This window comes from Seriola aureovittata, chromosome 2, assembly GCF_021018895.1.
Source record: "Seriola aureovittata isolate HTS-2021-v1 ecotype China chromosome 2, ASM2101889v1, whole genome shotgun sequence".
NCBI classification, from domain to species: Eukaryota; Metazoa; Chordata; class Actinopteri; order Carangiformes; family Carangidae; genus Seriola; species Seriola aureovittata.
In genome coordinates this window covers 26,761,043-26,775,000 of record NC_079365.1, presented here as the reverse complement: position 1 = coordinate 26,775,000, position 13,958 = coordinate 26,761,043, and the positions used below count along the sequence as shown (strand labels likewise).

The following is a 13,958-nucleotide window of genomic DNA, read 5'->3' as shown; positions in this document are numbered from 1 at the left end:
AATTACCTCAATCAAGAAATTGCACAATGTCAGAAAATGAAGCCCAGCATGAAATAATTAAAACATTTGTTTACTGTGACCAACGACCCATTTTAGATCATCATAGAAGACAAATATTCACGTTTGATCAAAGTACTCTATTATCAAAACTGATGCTGATTTATTTCCATCTGACAAAACCAAAGCTCCAAATGAAATTAATTTAAGGGAACAAAAAAAATACTTTCTGATCTTTTTCCATCAGCCTGGAACAGATCTTTAACATAATGCTTTACTGCTGAGACCAACAAAAATCACATTGTTTTCCTTTGCAAAGAAACGGAGATAAAACAATGAAATATCTGGGTCACTATGATGTCATTCATATCTTTAATATCAAGCAAAAATAACTGCAATATGTGAGTATATGTGTCAGTGCTGTGCAGCCTGGGTGAGAGCCAAACATCATTAATTAAAATCAGCTGTGTGGTAATTATGTTCGGGACACAGCAACAAGCAGCTTGTTAAAAAGAAAACAGCTTTATAAAGCAGAATAAGTGAGCAGCAGATGGAGGCCCATCATCAATCTCATACAGCTGACAAACCCCATTAACAGCACTAGGCTCTGACTTGGTGAATGTTTGGGGGGGAAGAGGGTGAAATATTTTCACGCTTCACCCAAACTGAGGAGACTTCACCTCTCCACGTGAAGCTCATTAACACAGGTGTGTCCTCCCTCATTAAAACACACACTGCTGGTGTCATGTTGAGACTCGAACCCGCAACATGCCGAACTCCATTCAGAAATCTGTCAGTTTAATGCTGCTGACAACATGACATATACTGTAATTTAATCAGTAACGACCACAGGACCCAAACTTTGGCTCCAGATATGGAGAATTGATAAATTAACTTTAAAAAGTATTGGAGGTGATTTGGGCGGGCAGCAACAAGGTGTGGGCAACAACAGGAAATAATTTTAATTTCCTATACAACACTGGCTTAATTCTGGACTATATATGTGCCGATCTGAATATGGGTACGTTGTGATCCTATAAATATAATTTATAATGAGTATAATGTCACTAATGGGCAAAGCCACATTAAATTGTGAGATTCTTAAACACAGTTTGGCGAGGAGTTCCTGTCACACCTTTGTGCTGCACGTACGGGAGCTACCATGAAACAAAACGGACTAAAATGAGAACAAATGTCATTAAAAACGGTAATTTAAGTAACATATTACTTCTACTATCGCAAGAGCCTTTCACTAACAGGTTCATGTTGGTTAATATTATAGTAAAAGCCCCGGGAAACTTCTCCAGAAATGAAAGGACAAAAGGTACAAACTGAACTTTGGTCTCAAAGTGCATATAAATAACATTATAAAAGCGACATGAGCCACTCTTTACTGTGACATGACCCGCTCAATACCAGTCATTTATATTTCATATCAACTTTTAAAAAGTGGGTTTTCCCTTTTTATTCCCAGCGACGTCTCTCACCTGGCGGCAACAAAGGCGTGAAGGACTTAGAAAACCTCAGATTTTATATTAATTATTTGTTGCTTTGTTTATTATATGTACGCCGAATTGAAGAGCGTTTCCGGTTGATTAAGTAGACATAATTTACAATAACGCAGGATATATATGTAAGTGTAGAAAAGCAAGTGGACTTTAAAATGCTGCATTTTTACTAAGAGTTCGTATTTTCCAGAACAATAAACGGTGTGTTGGGACTAAAAGTGGAAAAACTAGGGAGGAAACTTTACTGGGATAAGTAATAACAGTATTGCCATCATCCTTGTCATGTGTGGACTGTTCATGGACAGGTAAACTGACTTTGGGGGCCACATGTTGGGGTGTTTTGGAGCCTCAAACCAGCCTCCAGAGGAATGAATGGACCGTCTTTACTCACCTATGGACACCAGCTTTATGTTCTCCTTGTCCAGGAACTCCAGAGCCACCGACACGTTTTCCAGCTTCATCTGCCTGAAGTTGGGCCTCGGGTGATACTTTCTGAACATCTTCTTGTGGCTGAGGACCTCCAGCAGGGCGATGAGCCTCAGGCCGTCGCCCAGGTCCAGCTGCAGGTCCACGATCCGCTTGTTGACGCACTTCAGGTGCTCGTTGATCCAGCGGGTGAAGGTGTTCTGCTGGATCTTCTTCCACGGAGCGTCCTCAGCCAGGTCCTTCTCTGTGGCCGGCATCTTTAACGGCTTCTCTTCTGGCTTCTCTGCGACGCTTCTTGTCCGGATATTTTTTTTTTTGTTTAAATGGGGCCGAAAGTGGGGCTTTGTCTTCCCGCGGTGTCTCCTCGGAGCAGCCTGAAGGTGGTTTGAAGTTTTTCTGAACCGCACTGAGACTGGCTGGCTGCTGCTGCGTTCAGGTGCTGCCCAGAAAACTCGGACTGTTCAGCGTCTTCTTCCTGTCGAGGCTTGATAAAATGCTGAGGCGTTGTACTACTGCCTCCCCCGGATGAAAACACATTTTTTCTTATCCTATTTATTAATAACGTTTTGTTAGAGAAACAAAAGAGTTAAGAAATCCTCCACACGGAGACACAATTATTAAAAAAGGGTAAAAAAAAAAAAGAAAAGAAAAGAAAAGACAAGAGATAAAAACACAATTCAGTACTAAAAGTGCAGTGAATGAAAAATGCATTAAAAATAAATGCTGGACAAATGATTTTAATCTTGTGTAACAGTATTACAATGAATGATAAATCACAAATGCAGATTTTTAAAATCAATGTCAGATTTAGAAAATTAATTAAACATTTATTTTATTTATTTATTAATGTTGCTATACTCATACGTATTTTCCTATACTTATTTTACTATATCTTTTTTTCTTGTATAGTATTTATTTTCTAATTTACTTCTGTTTTGATTATTTCCTGTATGTTTTATACAAATGTAATGTCTGTACAATAGTTTTTTTTAAATATTTGTTGGTTATTAAGAGAAAAAGAAGATAACGATCACAAAACAGAAAGAAAGGAGAGAGAGAAAAGACAATCAAATAGACTGTATACAAATATTGTGTAAAATACACAAATTCTAAACTTCTACCCTTAGCATACCCTTGAGTTCTGTCTTCTGATTAAAAAATCACTGTTTTTTTTAATAAAAATGCAATTAATCATTTTTATATAGTAGCACGTTTATGTTATTAATCATTCTATATAATCATTTCAATGTTTCTATATCGTATAAACTCACCACTCATCGGAATTACGGAAACAAATCTTATAATAGCCATATTTCCGGTTTCCATGAAGGCAGCATCAGTCTGGTATGAGACCGAAGTGACTTCGATCGTCTATGAGCAAAAACAAAAAACATCTTCCCACCTTCTGGGCCCTGTTCCTCCAAGTTTAACTGTGTTTCATTGTTTGTGTTGTGTCTTCATTCAGTCTGGGTGTGTTTATGTGAAAAACCTGCGTTGAAAACTGTTTATTTTTAACCACCAGAAAAAAAAGAAAAAAAAGTTAGTCAGGGTAGTAATAATATATAATCACACAACAGAACAAGAAGCTGTAGAAACAATATCCTGATGATTAAAAGTACAGCTTTAAATAGGACTTTTTAATTATAATAGAGACTAATGTAACAAACACAAAAAGTGATTCTACAACTCCACAAAAGCGTCTCTACTGTTCTTTATTTGTCACTTTATTATAAACTCACTATTTTTGTCCAGATGAGGATCCGTGTCTGACTGATGACTCGCTGTGTTTCCAGTGATCTGATTGGTCAGCACCTGGGTCTGTTGACAGGTTTTCATCTGATCCTCTGCAACAGTGACCATGGTGAAGGGCCCAGGTTACCATGGTGATATACCCTGCCCAGGTTAAAAGAGAGGCAGCTACCAGAAAACATGTGTCAAACTCAAAGATTCCTGCTCTAACTTAACTGCACGACAACCGTTACCATGACATGTTTTTTACCATGTTTACCATGAGTTTTTGAGATGAGAGGCGTTTTACTTCAACATTACACAGACAAATCAAACACAAACATTATGGAAATCTGTTTCACAAAGCACAGCGCTTTTTCTTTGATCCAAACACAGAGGCAACGTCAACTGATGGCTGACTATATTTAACCAGCTGCCATTGTTTTTGAGTGAAAGAAGAGTGAAGCACCTTGTGAAACTGGTTTTAAATCTACTTTCCTGTAAAGCAGAGAAGAAGAAAGGTGAGGAATAGTGACAATTAAAATACTGGAGGTAAATAATCGATGTTTCTAGTACGAGACAATAAATCAAAATTAAGTCTGCAAGTCAAAAGTATTAGATACTCACAGGTATGAGACAAAATTATAAGAATCTACATTTAATTAATGACCTCTTAAATAACAATTTGAAGACTTTAAAGGGTTAGGAGGTCAAAGTTATGTTTTAAAAATCACATTTTAAGTTGCTCTAGTGAATTTATCATCCAGCAGCCACCTGTTGACTGTAAGTCCAGTGTTCCCTCTCTTTTAGCTCTGTGTTTGGTCTCCTCCGGCTCCTGGGGGAAATATCTGGCTCTTTAGCTGCTAAATGCTAAATGCTTCATTATGTTCACCAGCTGCTCTCCAACTGTGTCGGTCTGATGTGAGGGGCTGAGCAGGTGGTGGACAGCGAGTTTTCAGAGCTTTTTTTTCTCTGAAAGCAACTGAAATCCACAAGAGTGAAACAGAAGAGTGAAGTTGCAGGTGAAACATCTAAAAATAATAATTAGACTCACTAGATTAAATCCCATGAGGCCGAGGGGCAGCTGCAGATTCAGGTGGTGAACCTCTGTAGGCTCATCACCTTTCAGTCACATTGTTTTCACACTGACGTTTTATACATTGTCATTAATAATGTCAATTATAGCCGCTTAATGTCATAATATTTAATCACCATGAATGCTTCTATTTTTCTCTAATATTTCTCCTATTCTTTTCCTGTTTCCTGTTTCCACTGACTCCTCCTTCCTGCTGGGATCCATAAAACAAAGGGAAACAGCGTCGTGACTGTTATGATTGATGTGATTTTGATGTAAAACAAATGAGGATTAACCAGGAAGAACGACCTGAGCTCTGCTCTCTCCTGCTGTACAACACATCCTTGTTTCTATCCTATAAATACCTTTGTGATGTTCCCAACTCGTCAGTCTCAATTAATTATCTTTTTATTGCCGACAGATGTGGCTTCATGTTGCCTTTGGACGTTGACTCTCACCTCTTTTTTTCTTAAAGAGCATCAGAAAACACTTCTGTTCTGTGCTCAGTGTTTCCACCTGTTCGTTCCCGTCAGATAAATTCTCTATTATTTCATTTTTTAGTTTTTACACCTTTGTCACATGAATCAGGGAAGAACATCTTTATGAAAAGCTTCTTTTTTTTTTTTCTTCCTCTCGTTTCCTGACTGCATTTGTCAGAGATCTGTGAGCCAGACGTTAATTCCTTCTACATGTTACACCCATCTCATAAACATGACATCATCCTCCAGCTGGATGATTGACGCGTGTTTGTCGTGTGAAGACATTCAGCTAATATCAGTCTCTCTCTCTCTCTCTCACACACACACGCACACACACGCGCGCACACACACACACACACACACGCACACGTCTCTTCTCTGTTTCAATCAGCGGTGGAAAGTAACTGAGTACATCTACTCAGGGTTTCAGGTACTTTTTACTCTGCACTCTACTACATGCATGTGACAGTAATAGTTACCAGTAACTTTTTAGATAAAGATGTTTGAAATGTATTATGTTATGTACATTGTGTCCAGAAATTAAAAGTCTATTACACATTTCATGTGCAGCTGAATGAAGACGCTGGAAGCTGGTTTGGTGGGTCAGCTTGCTACAACTTTAATCCAAACATCGCTCTGCATAATCAATACATCATCATATTATCCTCTACATAGCTCCCTCTCATATCTCTAAACAATTTTAACAAAATAAGTCTAGTAGCACATCATTCAATAACATTTTATTTTACAATTCTCTCTCTGTACTGTAGTGTTTTTCTCTTTAAACATCAGGAATATTTGTTCGTTGTCTTTTTTTTTTTTCTCTTTTTTCTCTTTTTAAACACAGAGACAAGACAGAGTACACGAATGATGACAAACGCTGCTCAAGAGTCCAGAGTGTGAACACACACACACACACACACACACACCTTGAAATAATTTAATATCTGCTAAAAACAACTGAGCAGAGACCTGACGTGCTAAACTGTTTGAAGAGGAGATGGAGGAGTGACGCCCACAACGTTCAACTGGTCAAATATATTGAAACATGTAAAACAATATTGATGATCAGTACTTTTGGTCTAATTTTAAACAATACTGTCAGTTATCTTCTCTGTTACACTTTGTCAGTTTGAGTTTTGTTACTCAGCAGTAATTAAAAGCTCCTGGATGGATGAAAACTGGAAAGAAAAGCTTCTTATTCTTCACTGTTTGTCCTGAGGGAGGCACCAGAGGAAACACCATGTGCTTCCATAAATGAAAGGTTTAAGTTCATGTCATATGTGATGGATGGTAGCGATGGGAAAGACCCTACTTTGACAATTTAGCACTATACACCTATTACAAGTGTGTTCAGTTCACTTTATGGATTAAATGACATTTGACATTCCCATTCATTAAGCACTGATGGTTTGTAAGCTTTCACAAAAATATGAGTTTTCTGGTCATAATTATTGGATGTTGACCTGAAGTTCAAAAAGTAGTGATTACAAAAACTCGGGGTGGACACGAACGTGGCGTTATCCTCTGTACGGAGGCGATTAGACTGAGCTCGTCGGACTCATCATGAGCTCAGTTGTACTTTGTGCTGAATTCTACTGTAGCTTAAAGGGAACCCTGCGGAGTGACTTACTAACATGCGAACAGTTAATATAATAATGAGAATTCAGTTGGTTTTGAGTCTTCCTGTCGTGAACTCAAGAGTTGGACACGTTGGCATTCTGACCAGACGGTGGCGCTAGATGTTCAGTCAGAAAATCAGACAAGTCGTTAGGATTCATCCTCTGGGAACCAAGTTTCAATCCATCCAGGAGTTGCTGAGATATTTCAATCTGGACCGAGTGCTGAGCCAACAGACCTAAACGCCGTCGTTCTAAAGAGACGCTAACGTGGCTAAAAATCATCATCCAGCTGCTGGAAATTATTGATGAAGCCACAATAATGATTTGACTAAATTTTGACTCAAGGTTCCCTTACAAGCTTTTTTCTGAGCTTTCAATCTCCCCCCCCCCCCCAATCTCACAGACTTCATCAGTGCAGTTTGATCAACTGTCATCGGTGCGGTTCAGCTGTCGTGAACCAACCTAGCGAGCTGACGCTATGCACCACTGAAGACCATGAGAAGCAGCTGAAAGCTTCAGAAAAAGCTGGTAAGGCATTGTGGATTACAGCTTCTCTCCACACTCAACACTGACAGACCTCCGACAGTCTAATAAGATAAGTGTGTGGGTTTGTGTGTGTTTATCAAGGATAGTGTGTGTGTGTGTGTGTGTGTGGTTGCGTTTGCCCGCACACATACACAAACTGTGGTGTTAGTTACATCAGAGGCACTTTGACCCCTTTTCTGTGTCCCCAAAATAATAATAAAAAAAAAAAAACAAAGAAAATAAATCTGATTTTTATTTTAATAATTTGGCTTCAAGTTTCGACCCCGACCCCACAAACTGCCCCGGAAAGAAAAAACACAAAAACACAGAGAAAACGCCACGTTAGACATCCAACATGGCCGACTAAAACCACAACACAGCAGGACTTCCTGGGACCACCTTTATGTGAACACTTCCCAGCAGACTCGGACACGGTCGACTACAACACTGATCCAGGTGAACCGACGCACGTCATCACTGTTCCCGCTTCATCTGTGGTGACTTTCATGAAGTATTCATTTACTTAATTGGTTTACTGATATCTGCAGCAGATATTGTCTTTTTATTACATTTGAAAACTGGGCAGTTGGACCCTGATGACCTTTCACTCAGGAAACGTTATTTATATAAGAGCTGCAACAATTAATGAATTAATTTAGGACTGATGGAAGAGAATTTTAACTTCGAGCAGATACAGATTGAGTTTTTAATTTTTTCCAGTTTGAATTCAGAATAAAACAGCCTGAATCACTTCCTGCCCCTAGTTTGATGTTTGTCAGTTGATTTGTGATCATCTGACTAAAGACAAATTTGTTTAAGAAAATGCACCATGTAGGCATTATATAGTATATAGGCAGCTAATATCCAGGAGGAATAGATGGAGCAATGGAGACAGATGATGATGAAGATGTCAGAGACATTTTTAGGAGGACAGTGAAAACAATGAAGAATTTCATGAGTTAAATTAAAGCTGAAAAAAGCTGCTTCAAAGTGGAGAGAAAGGTGAAGATAGTGAATATTAAAATGTCAGTCCTGCCTAGGAACTATCCTCAGCGTTGATGAAACACACTGATGAAGCGCTGCAGCTCTGACTGCCCAGTTAAAGCAGGTCAGACAGCGCTACAGGGAAACACTGGCCCCTAACAGACGCTGATCGCCAATGAAATGTATTCAACAGTGCACTGATGCAGACCTGTCAGTTTCCAGTGACGACTGTGGATCATGTTCCCCTGACTGCACTGAGTGCTGCTGGAAAGCGTTGCATTCACCTCCGCCCTGCCGGTGTGTGATGGGACGGGTGTGAAGGTCACCTCAGGCGGGTTTTTTGTCTGGAAGCTTGTCCTGCTGGAGAACGGTTTGTTACCCAGAAATCAGCAGAGAGACGAAAACCAAAAAGCCCCCACCAAAGCTGAGAGAGAGCCGAGAATAAAAACGACAACAAAACTCCCCGTCGCAGAAAAACAAAAACACAAAAACAAAATAAAACAAAAAGTATCTGAATCCTCTGTAGAAACCACAACCTTTATATTCCCTCTACAATTATGTACAATTAGACTTTATACAAGTAAAGCAGTGATGCTCTCCTCACAGCGCTGTGCGTGTGTGTGTGTGTATGTGTGTGTATATGTGTATATCTGTGTGTGTGTATATGTGTGTGTGTTCATGTTTCCTAGGTGGAGCTGCTCTTGGAGAGGTTGGGGTAGAGGACGGCTGCCGTCACGGCGACCATCACTGCGATGACCGGCATCCAGGGGCTCCAGCCGCTCTGTCCGAGAGACAACACACACACACAAAAAAACAAGAGACAAAGAAGATCAAGTCAGTCTGATTATTGTGTCCAAATCTTTTCACTTAAACTGGACCAAGACTGAAAGAAGAATAAAGAGAAAGAGAAGAAAGATGAGGAAGGAGAGGAGAGAGAGAGAGAGCAGAGAGAGAGAGAGAGCAGAGGACTGCAGAAAAAAAGATGATAGAAATAAAATAAAAAAATTAATAAAGCTGCTGAAGTCCCTAAAGAGGATATTTTTGTGAACACAGGCAACTTAGTTTGGTTCGTTTAACCTGGTCTGAAAGCTGTCAATCAAACGATGACTATGGACTAAGTGAACCGACACCGCCTGAAAATCAGGGTCTTGTTCGACCTCACGTCAGACGCTTTTAATTTGTTGTGTGAGTTAGTGAGTCTGTAGATGTGACTTCAGCTGAACTACTATTAAATCCATCTGTGGACTGTGAACTGCTCAGAAAATTTGCCTCCAGGCAATTTGTAAGAGCAAAATGTATGCAAGATCATGCAGTAACCATGGAAACAGGTACTCATGTCAGCATGTGAGTGCAGGGATTTTTTCGGTACAAGGCGCCTCCTCTTCGTCCTGTTTCTACCTGCTCGTCACTCTTCATGACACAAGAGGTTTCAGTCTGGACCCACAAAGCTCCTGTTCTTCCTTCATGAGCTCTTTACAACACCAGAGAAGAGAAATGAACTGGTCTAGTTGGCATGACGCGCTCTCTGTCACCTGAACTTGATTTTCCTCTGGGGGTCCGTGCAGATCTGATGATGCAGGATGACATCACCAAAACTGTCCAATCAATGAGCATCTTGTCAGTTCGCTCTTGGTTTGTTGTAACTAAACCTAAACTACAGGTGTGAATACGACCTTGAAGAGTGCACAAGACTCAGGCAATGAACTAGTCTTTCTAATTCTTCTATAAAACTTTCACTGCTTCACTTTTACAGATATTCAGCTAAGTGATTTTTTCAGACATTGTGTCGACACGTAAACGTCCTCTGCATCTTCCTGTAACAGAAGAACAGGTGACCACGTCTAAATCTGTGTAGTTCTTCCATCAGCTGAGCCTGTTGCTCTTTAATTTAAAACAGCAGATGATTCTAATCGTTTCATTATATGACGAAGGTTTAGTAACAAAGTTCTTGGCATTTTGAGGCAGCTGTGTGCATCAAATATGAGTAAGCTGTATGGTAGAGAAGCATGGGTGGTCTTTTCCCATAACTCATGCACAAAATAAATAACTTAAATACTAAATAACAAAAATAGAAAATAAAAGAATAAATAATATTGTCTTATGGGACTTCAGGAGAGGCAGAAGATAAAAAATAAAACACAGGTAGAAGCAGCAACGTAAAAACAGGGCTGCGGAGGTTACCTGAGTAGAGAAACAGAAAAGTTACAGACCAGTTTTCCTTCACACCAAACACAACTGGAAACACTGGTGAGACATTACTGAATAACCAGACGAGCAGCAAACAACACAGAACGAATACGATGGACAGAATTATGAATGTTTTAAAATGAACAAATCAGCATCAATGGCTGGAGAGTAAGAAAAAAAATCTGCAGTGAGTCCAAAAAAAAAAAAAAAAAAGAAAAAAGATTGAAGACAAAAAGATGGAAGAGCGTCACAATAAACAGAATATCAAACCTGTGAGTAAGTAATGGAAAAATGAACTGAGATGAAGCAGCGGACTGGATGCAAGAAACTGAACGAAAATTAGAGAAATAATAAATGAAACACAAACACTGTTGCAAAAGGAAAAATGATGCATTCACATAAATGAAAATAAAGCACCAACACCCTGAAAGTGAGAGGGAGCTGTGAGGAGACGGTGAGTGAACGCGGCAGGGTGCAGGAGAGTGTTAGAGACTCACTGTTAGAAGACGTGGTCAGACATGAAGGTGAGAGCCTGACGCTTTAAAGGGATACCTTCATCTTCACACTAACACCAACTGCTTTTTCTTTTTTCCTCTGAATGATTCCTCCTCAGCCTCATTCCCATTCTGATTTCCCATCCCATCATTTTCACCAAATTCCTACAATTAAAATCTTAGTAAAACATCTCGAACCTAACTGAACCGCCAATCACATAATAATCAAAATGACCTGTAACCTCTTACTCTGTGTCTGCAAGACAGCCCTGACCTGACGGGTTAAAGTCAAGTGATATTCTGTATTTTATTTAGTGTCAACAAACCCAATGTGCAGACTCATAACAACAACCAAGTGATCGACTAACATGTCTGTATCTAAAGACAGTGTGAGATATCTTATTCCTCGGTGCCGTCGGGCTCAGCTGTCGTCATGAACTATTAAAAACGCATCAGTGAGACACACTGTTGCTCTGGATGACATGTTCCTTCATTATCATGAACACACACGTAGTTTATTCCTACAAACACTGTCCTGATGCTGGAAATACTCACAACAGCACCAAATGTGGATTAATCCGCCGGTGAAGATAGTCCCTGTTTCATTACGTTTGTTTAAAAGCTACAGTGACCAGCTGCTGTAGGAAACTATTAAACTAAATGAAACTTTACATTTGTGAGGTATTTTTAAAGATTTGTATTTTCAGTTGGAAACACTGTTGGTTTTGGTCTTTTCATGGAATTTGTTGACAATAAGAAAAATAAATGATAACTTCAGCTTTATAATTTGAGCTCTTTGGTCTTGGCTCCTTCAGACTGCACATTTTACTTTCTCTGATGACTTCAGCAAAGATCTCTAAGATCTACCAAAATAAAAGTTTCTCTTCAAAACTGCATAGGAGAGAATTTCTAATTACCACTGTAAGAAAACAAAAGCTGCTGCTGTTGCATCACAACAACCACTTAATTTGTCCCTGAAACCTCTCAGCTCAGCCACCCACAGGCAGCAACCATTACATAAACACTGCAACACTAACAAAGCCAGAGAGCTTTTCCTGTAGAAGCCTGAGGACTAATGTTTATTTGGAGATGAAAAATGTCAGTAGGCATTAAGGAGAGTGAGGTATCCCTTTAAGCCGGAGGGTCTGTGGTTGGTGGGAGCCCACCCCTTTAAAGAGCACAGTTCAGAGTCAGCTGCAGGAGAGCAGAAGCAGGCGAGCGAACAGGCAGACTGACTGACAGGCGGACAAATGGACAGACAGCCATGCTTTAGTTAGAGCTGCTTGAACCAGAGGACGGAGACAGACCATCATGATGATGAAGATGATGCTCAGTTTAGAAGAGAAGTGCAGGAGGTGAGGAGCGTGTCCTGCTGATCAGAATTCAGGGTTCAACTCTAACAGCCTGGTTATGTAACACAAGTCTACACCAAGATGCACTTAACTCTAAAAACTAAACTTTCCATAACTAATCCCACATGACCATAAACTGATCCTTCGCTCTCTTTTTTAATGTTTTTATAAAAGGATGAAAACTTAAGTAGTAATTTACTACATGGTTCATCATTAGCTTTCACCTGCACAACACCTTTCTTCCTGCGGCCGAGAAATAAGAGAAACAATACACTGTTACATGTGTGTTCATCCAAACAGCACAGAGTGAAGGCTGGCACAGTCTCTGTACTGTATCCTAAAGTTTTAAATTTCCCACCCAAACCGATGACCCTGAATTCATCAAAGAGCAGGACAATGTTTTCACCTCAGTCAGCTTCCCTTCCACAAACAGTGGACAGATGATGGACAGATGGAGGCAGCAGAGACAGATAAAGAGACAGACTGATGTCATGTCGGTGTGTACCTTTCTACCACAACTGGCCGAAACACCAGTAGAGCAGAGCCAGGACAAGGCCCATGAATATGGCTTGGACAGGCTGCAATATGGATGGCTAGAGGGAGGGAGGGGAGAGGAGAGGGATAAGAAGAAATCAGCCGGCAAATCAACCAAAACCAACATGGAAGATGGAGCAGCTACAGCGAGGGGGAGGGAGGGGGGAGACAGAGAGAGAGCGAGAGACAGAGATAGAGAGAGTAAGAGACAGAGAGAGAGAGAGAGAGGGGATTTGTACAAAGACAGGTTTTATCCAGTCAGCCGTTTCTACCAAGCAACACCGCCGTTTCTACATTCAGCCACATTCACAAAAAAAATTTAAAAAACCACAGAAGAAGAACAGCGTTCCGTCACCAGGCTCTTTTTTTAACAGCAACACCTTCCTGTAGGATTTCAGCTCATTAACTTTCTGCACCAGGACGTCTCGTTAGCACTCAAAAGCTGATCTGTATCAGCTGCTGCTGACAGCGCTAACAGTCCACTGGCGTTTAAAGGCCAGTGCCAAATTATGTGTTAAAAATATGTGGTGAAAGTTCTGCAGCCTTTCAGCACAGTAGAGTCTCTGCTTTAGCTTTTATAGTTCTCTACTGAAGTTTCTATTAATGTCAGTGTCATGCTTGTCTGGTAACTGGTCTCTAAATAACAATTTTAATGATCAACTGTGTTATTAAAGTGATTAGAGGCTAGATTCAAGTTATATCTTTTGTAAACAAAATAGTTTGACATTTGTTTTTTTAAATAAAAACTTTTCTTCATTCACAAAAACTATTCAAAAAAGCAGCAATAAAGCATTTGAAAAGATTTGGATTCTGTAAGCAGATTCAGAGCTGGATTGAGACTTGATAAAGTGCTACTGAACCACATCCCCAACACAGCAGGTATCACAAAATGCTGGATCCAGGTTCACAGAAGGAAAGCTAAAACACTGCTGGCTGTAAACTGGAGTGCTAACGCATGACACATTGTACCTGGTGGAGATAAATAATGCACATGAGGGATGATTCTGACTCATTACAACTTGGGACTTACTTTCATAGTTTGATCCG

The 13,958-nt window shown here is 39.9% G+C and overlaps 2 protein-coding genes across 13 annotated transcripts in view; both read right to left on the bottom strand.

The window, feature by feature from the left end:
- The window catches only part of LOC130179345 (filamin-B), a 61,281-nt gene extending 58,900 nt beyond the window's left edge, over positions 1-2,381 (bottom strand). The window contains exon 1 of one of the 2 annotated variants that reach the window (XM_056392266.1): positions 1,897-2,381. In XM_056392266.1, coding sequence (XP_056248241.1) covers positions 1,897-2,188 — 292 coding nt within the window. In that variant the 5' untranslated portion in view covers positions 2,189-2,381. The remainder of the gene's footprint in view (positions 1-1,896) is intronic. The other variant, XM_056392257.1, reaches the window with a different exon arrangement.
- A 3,426-nt stretch (positions 2,382-5,807) lies between these two features.
- Positions 5,808-13,958, bottom strand: part of slmapa (sarcolemma associated protein a) — a 57,024-nt gene continuing 48,873 nt past the window's right edge. For 8 of the 11 annotated variants that reach the window (XM_056392279.1, XM_056392312.1, XM_056392295.1 and 5 more), the window contains one exon: positions 5,808-9,125. In XM_056392279.1, coding sequence (XP_056248254.1) covers positions 9,030-9,125 — 96 coding nt within the window. In that variant the 3' untranslated portion in view covers positions 5,808-9,029. Of the gene's footprint in view, positions 9,126-12,882; positions 12,971-13,958 lie in introns of all 11 variants that reach the window. The other 3 variants (XM_056392286.1, XM_056392359.1, XM_056392336.1) reach the window with 1 other exon arrangement.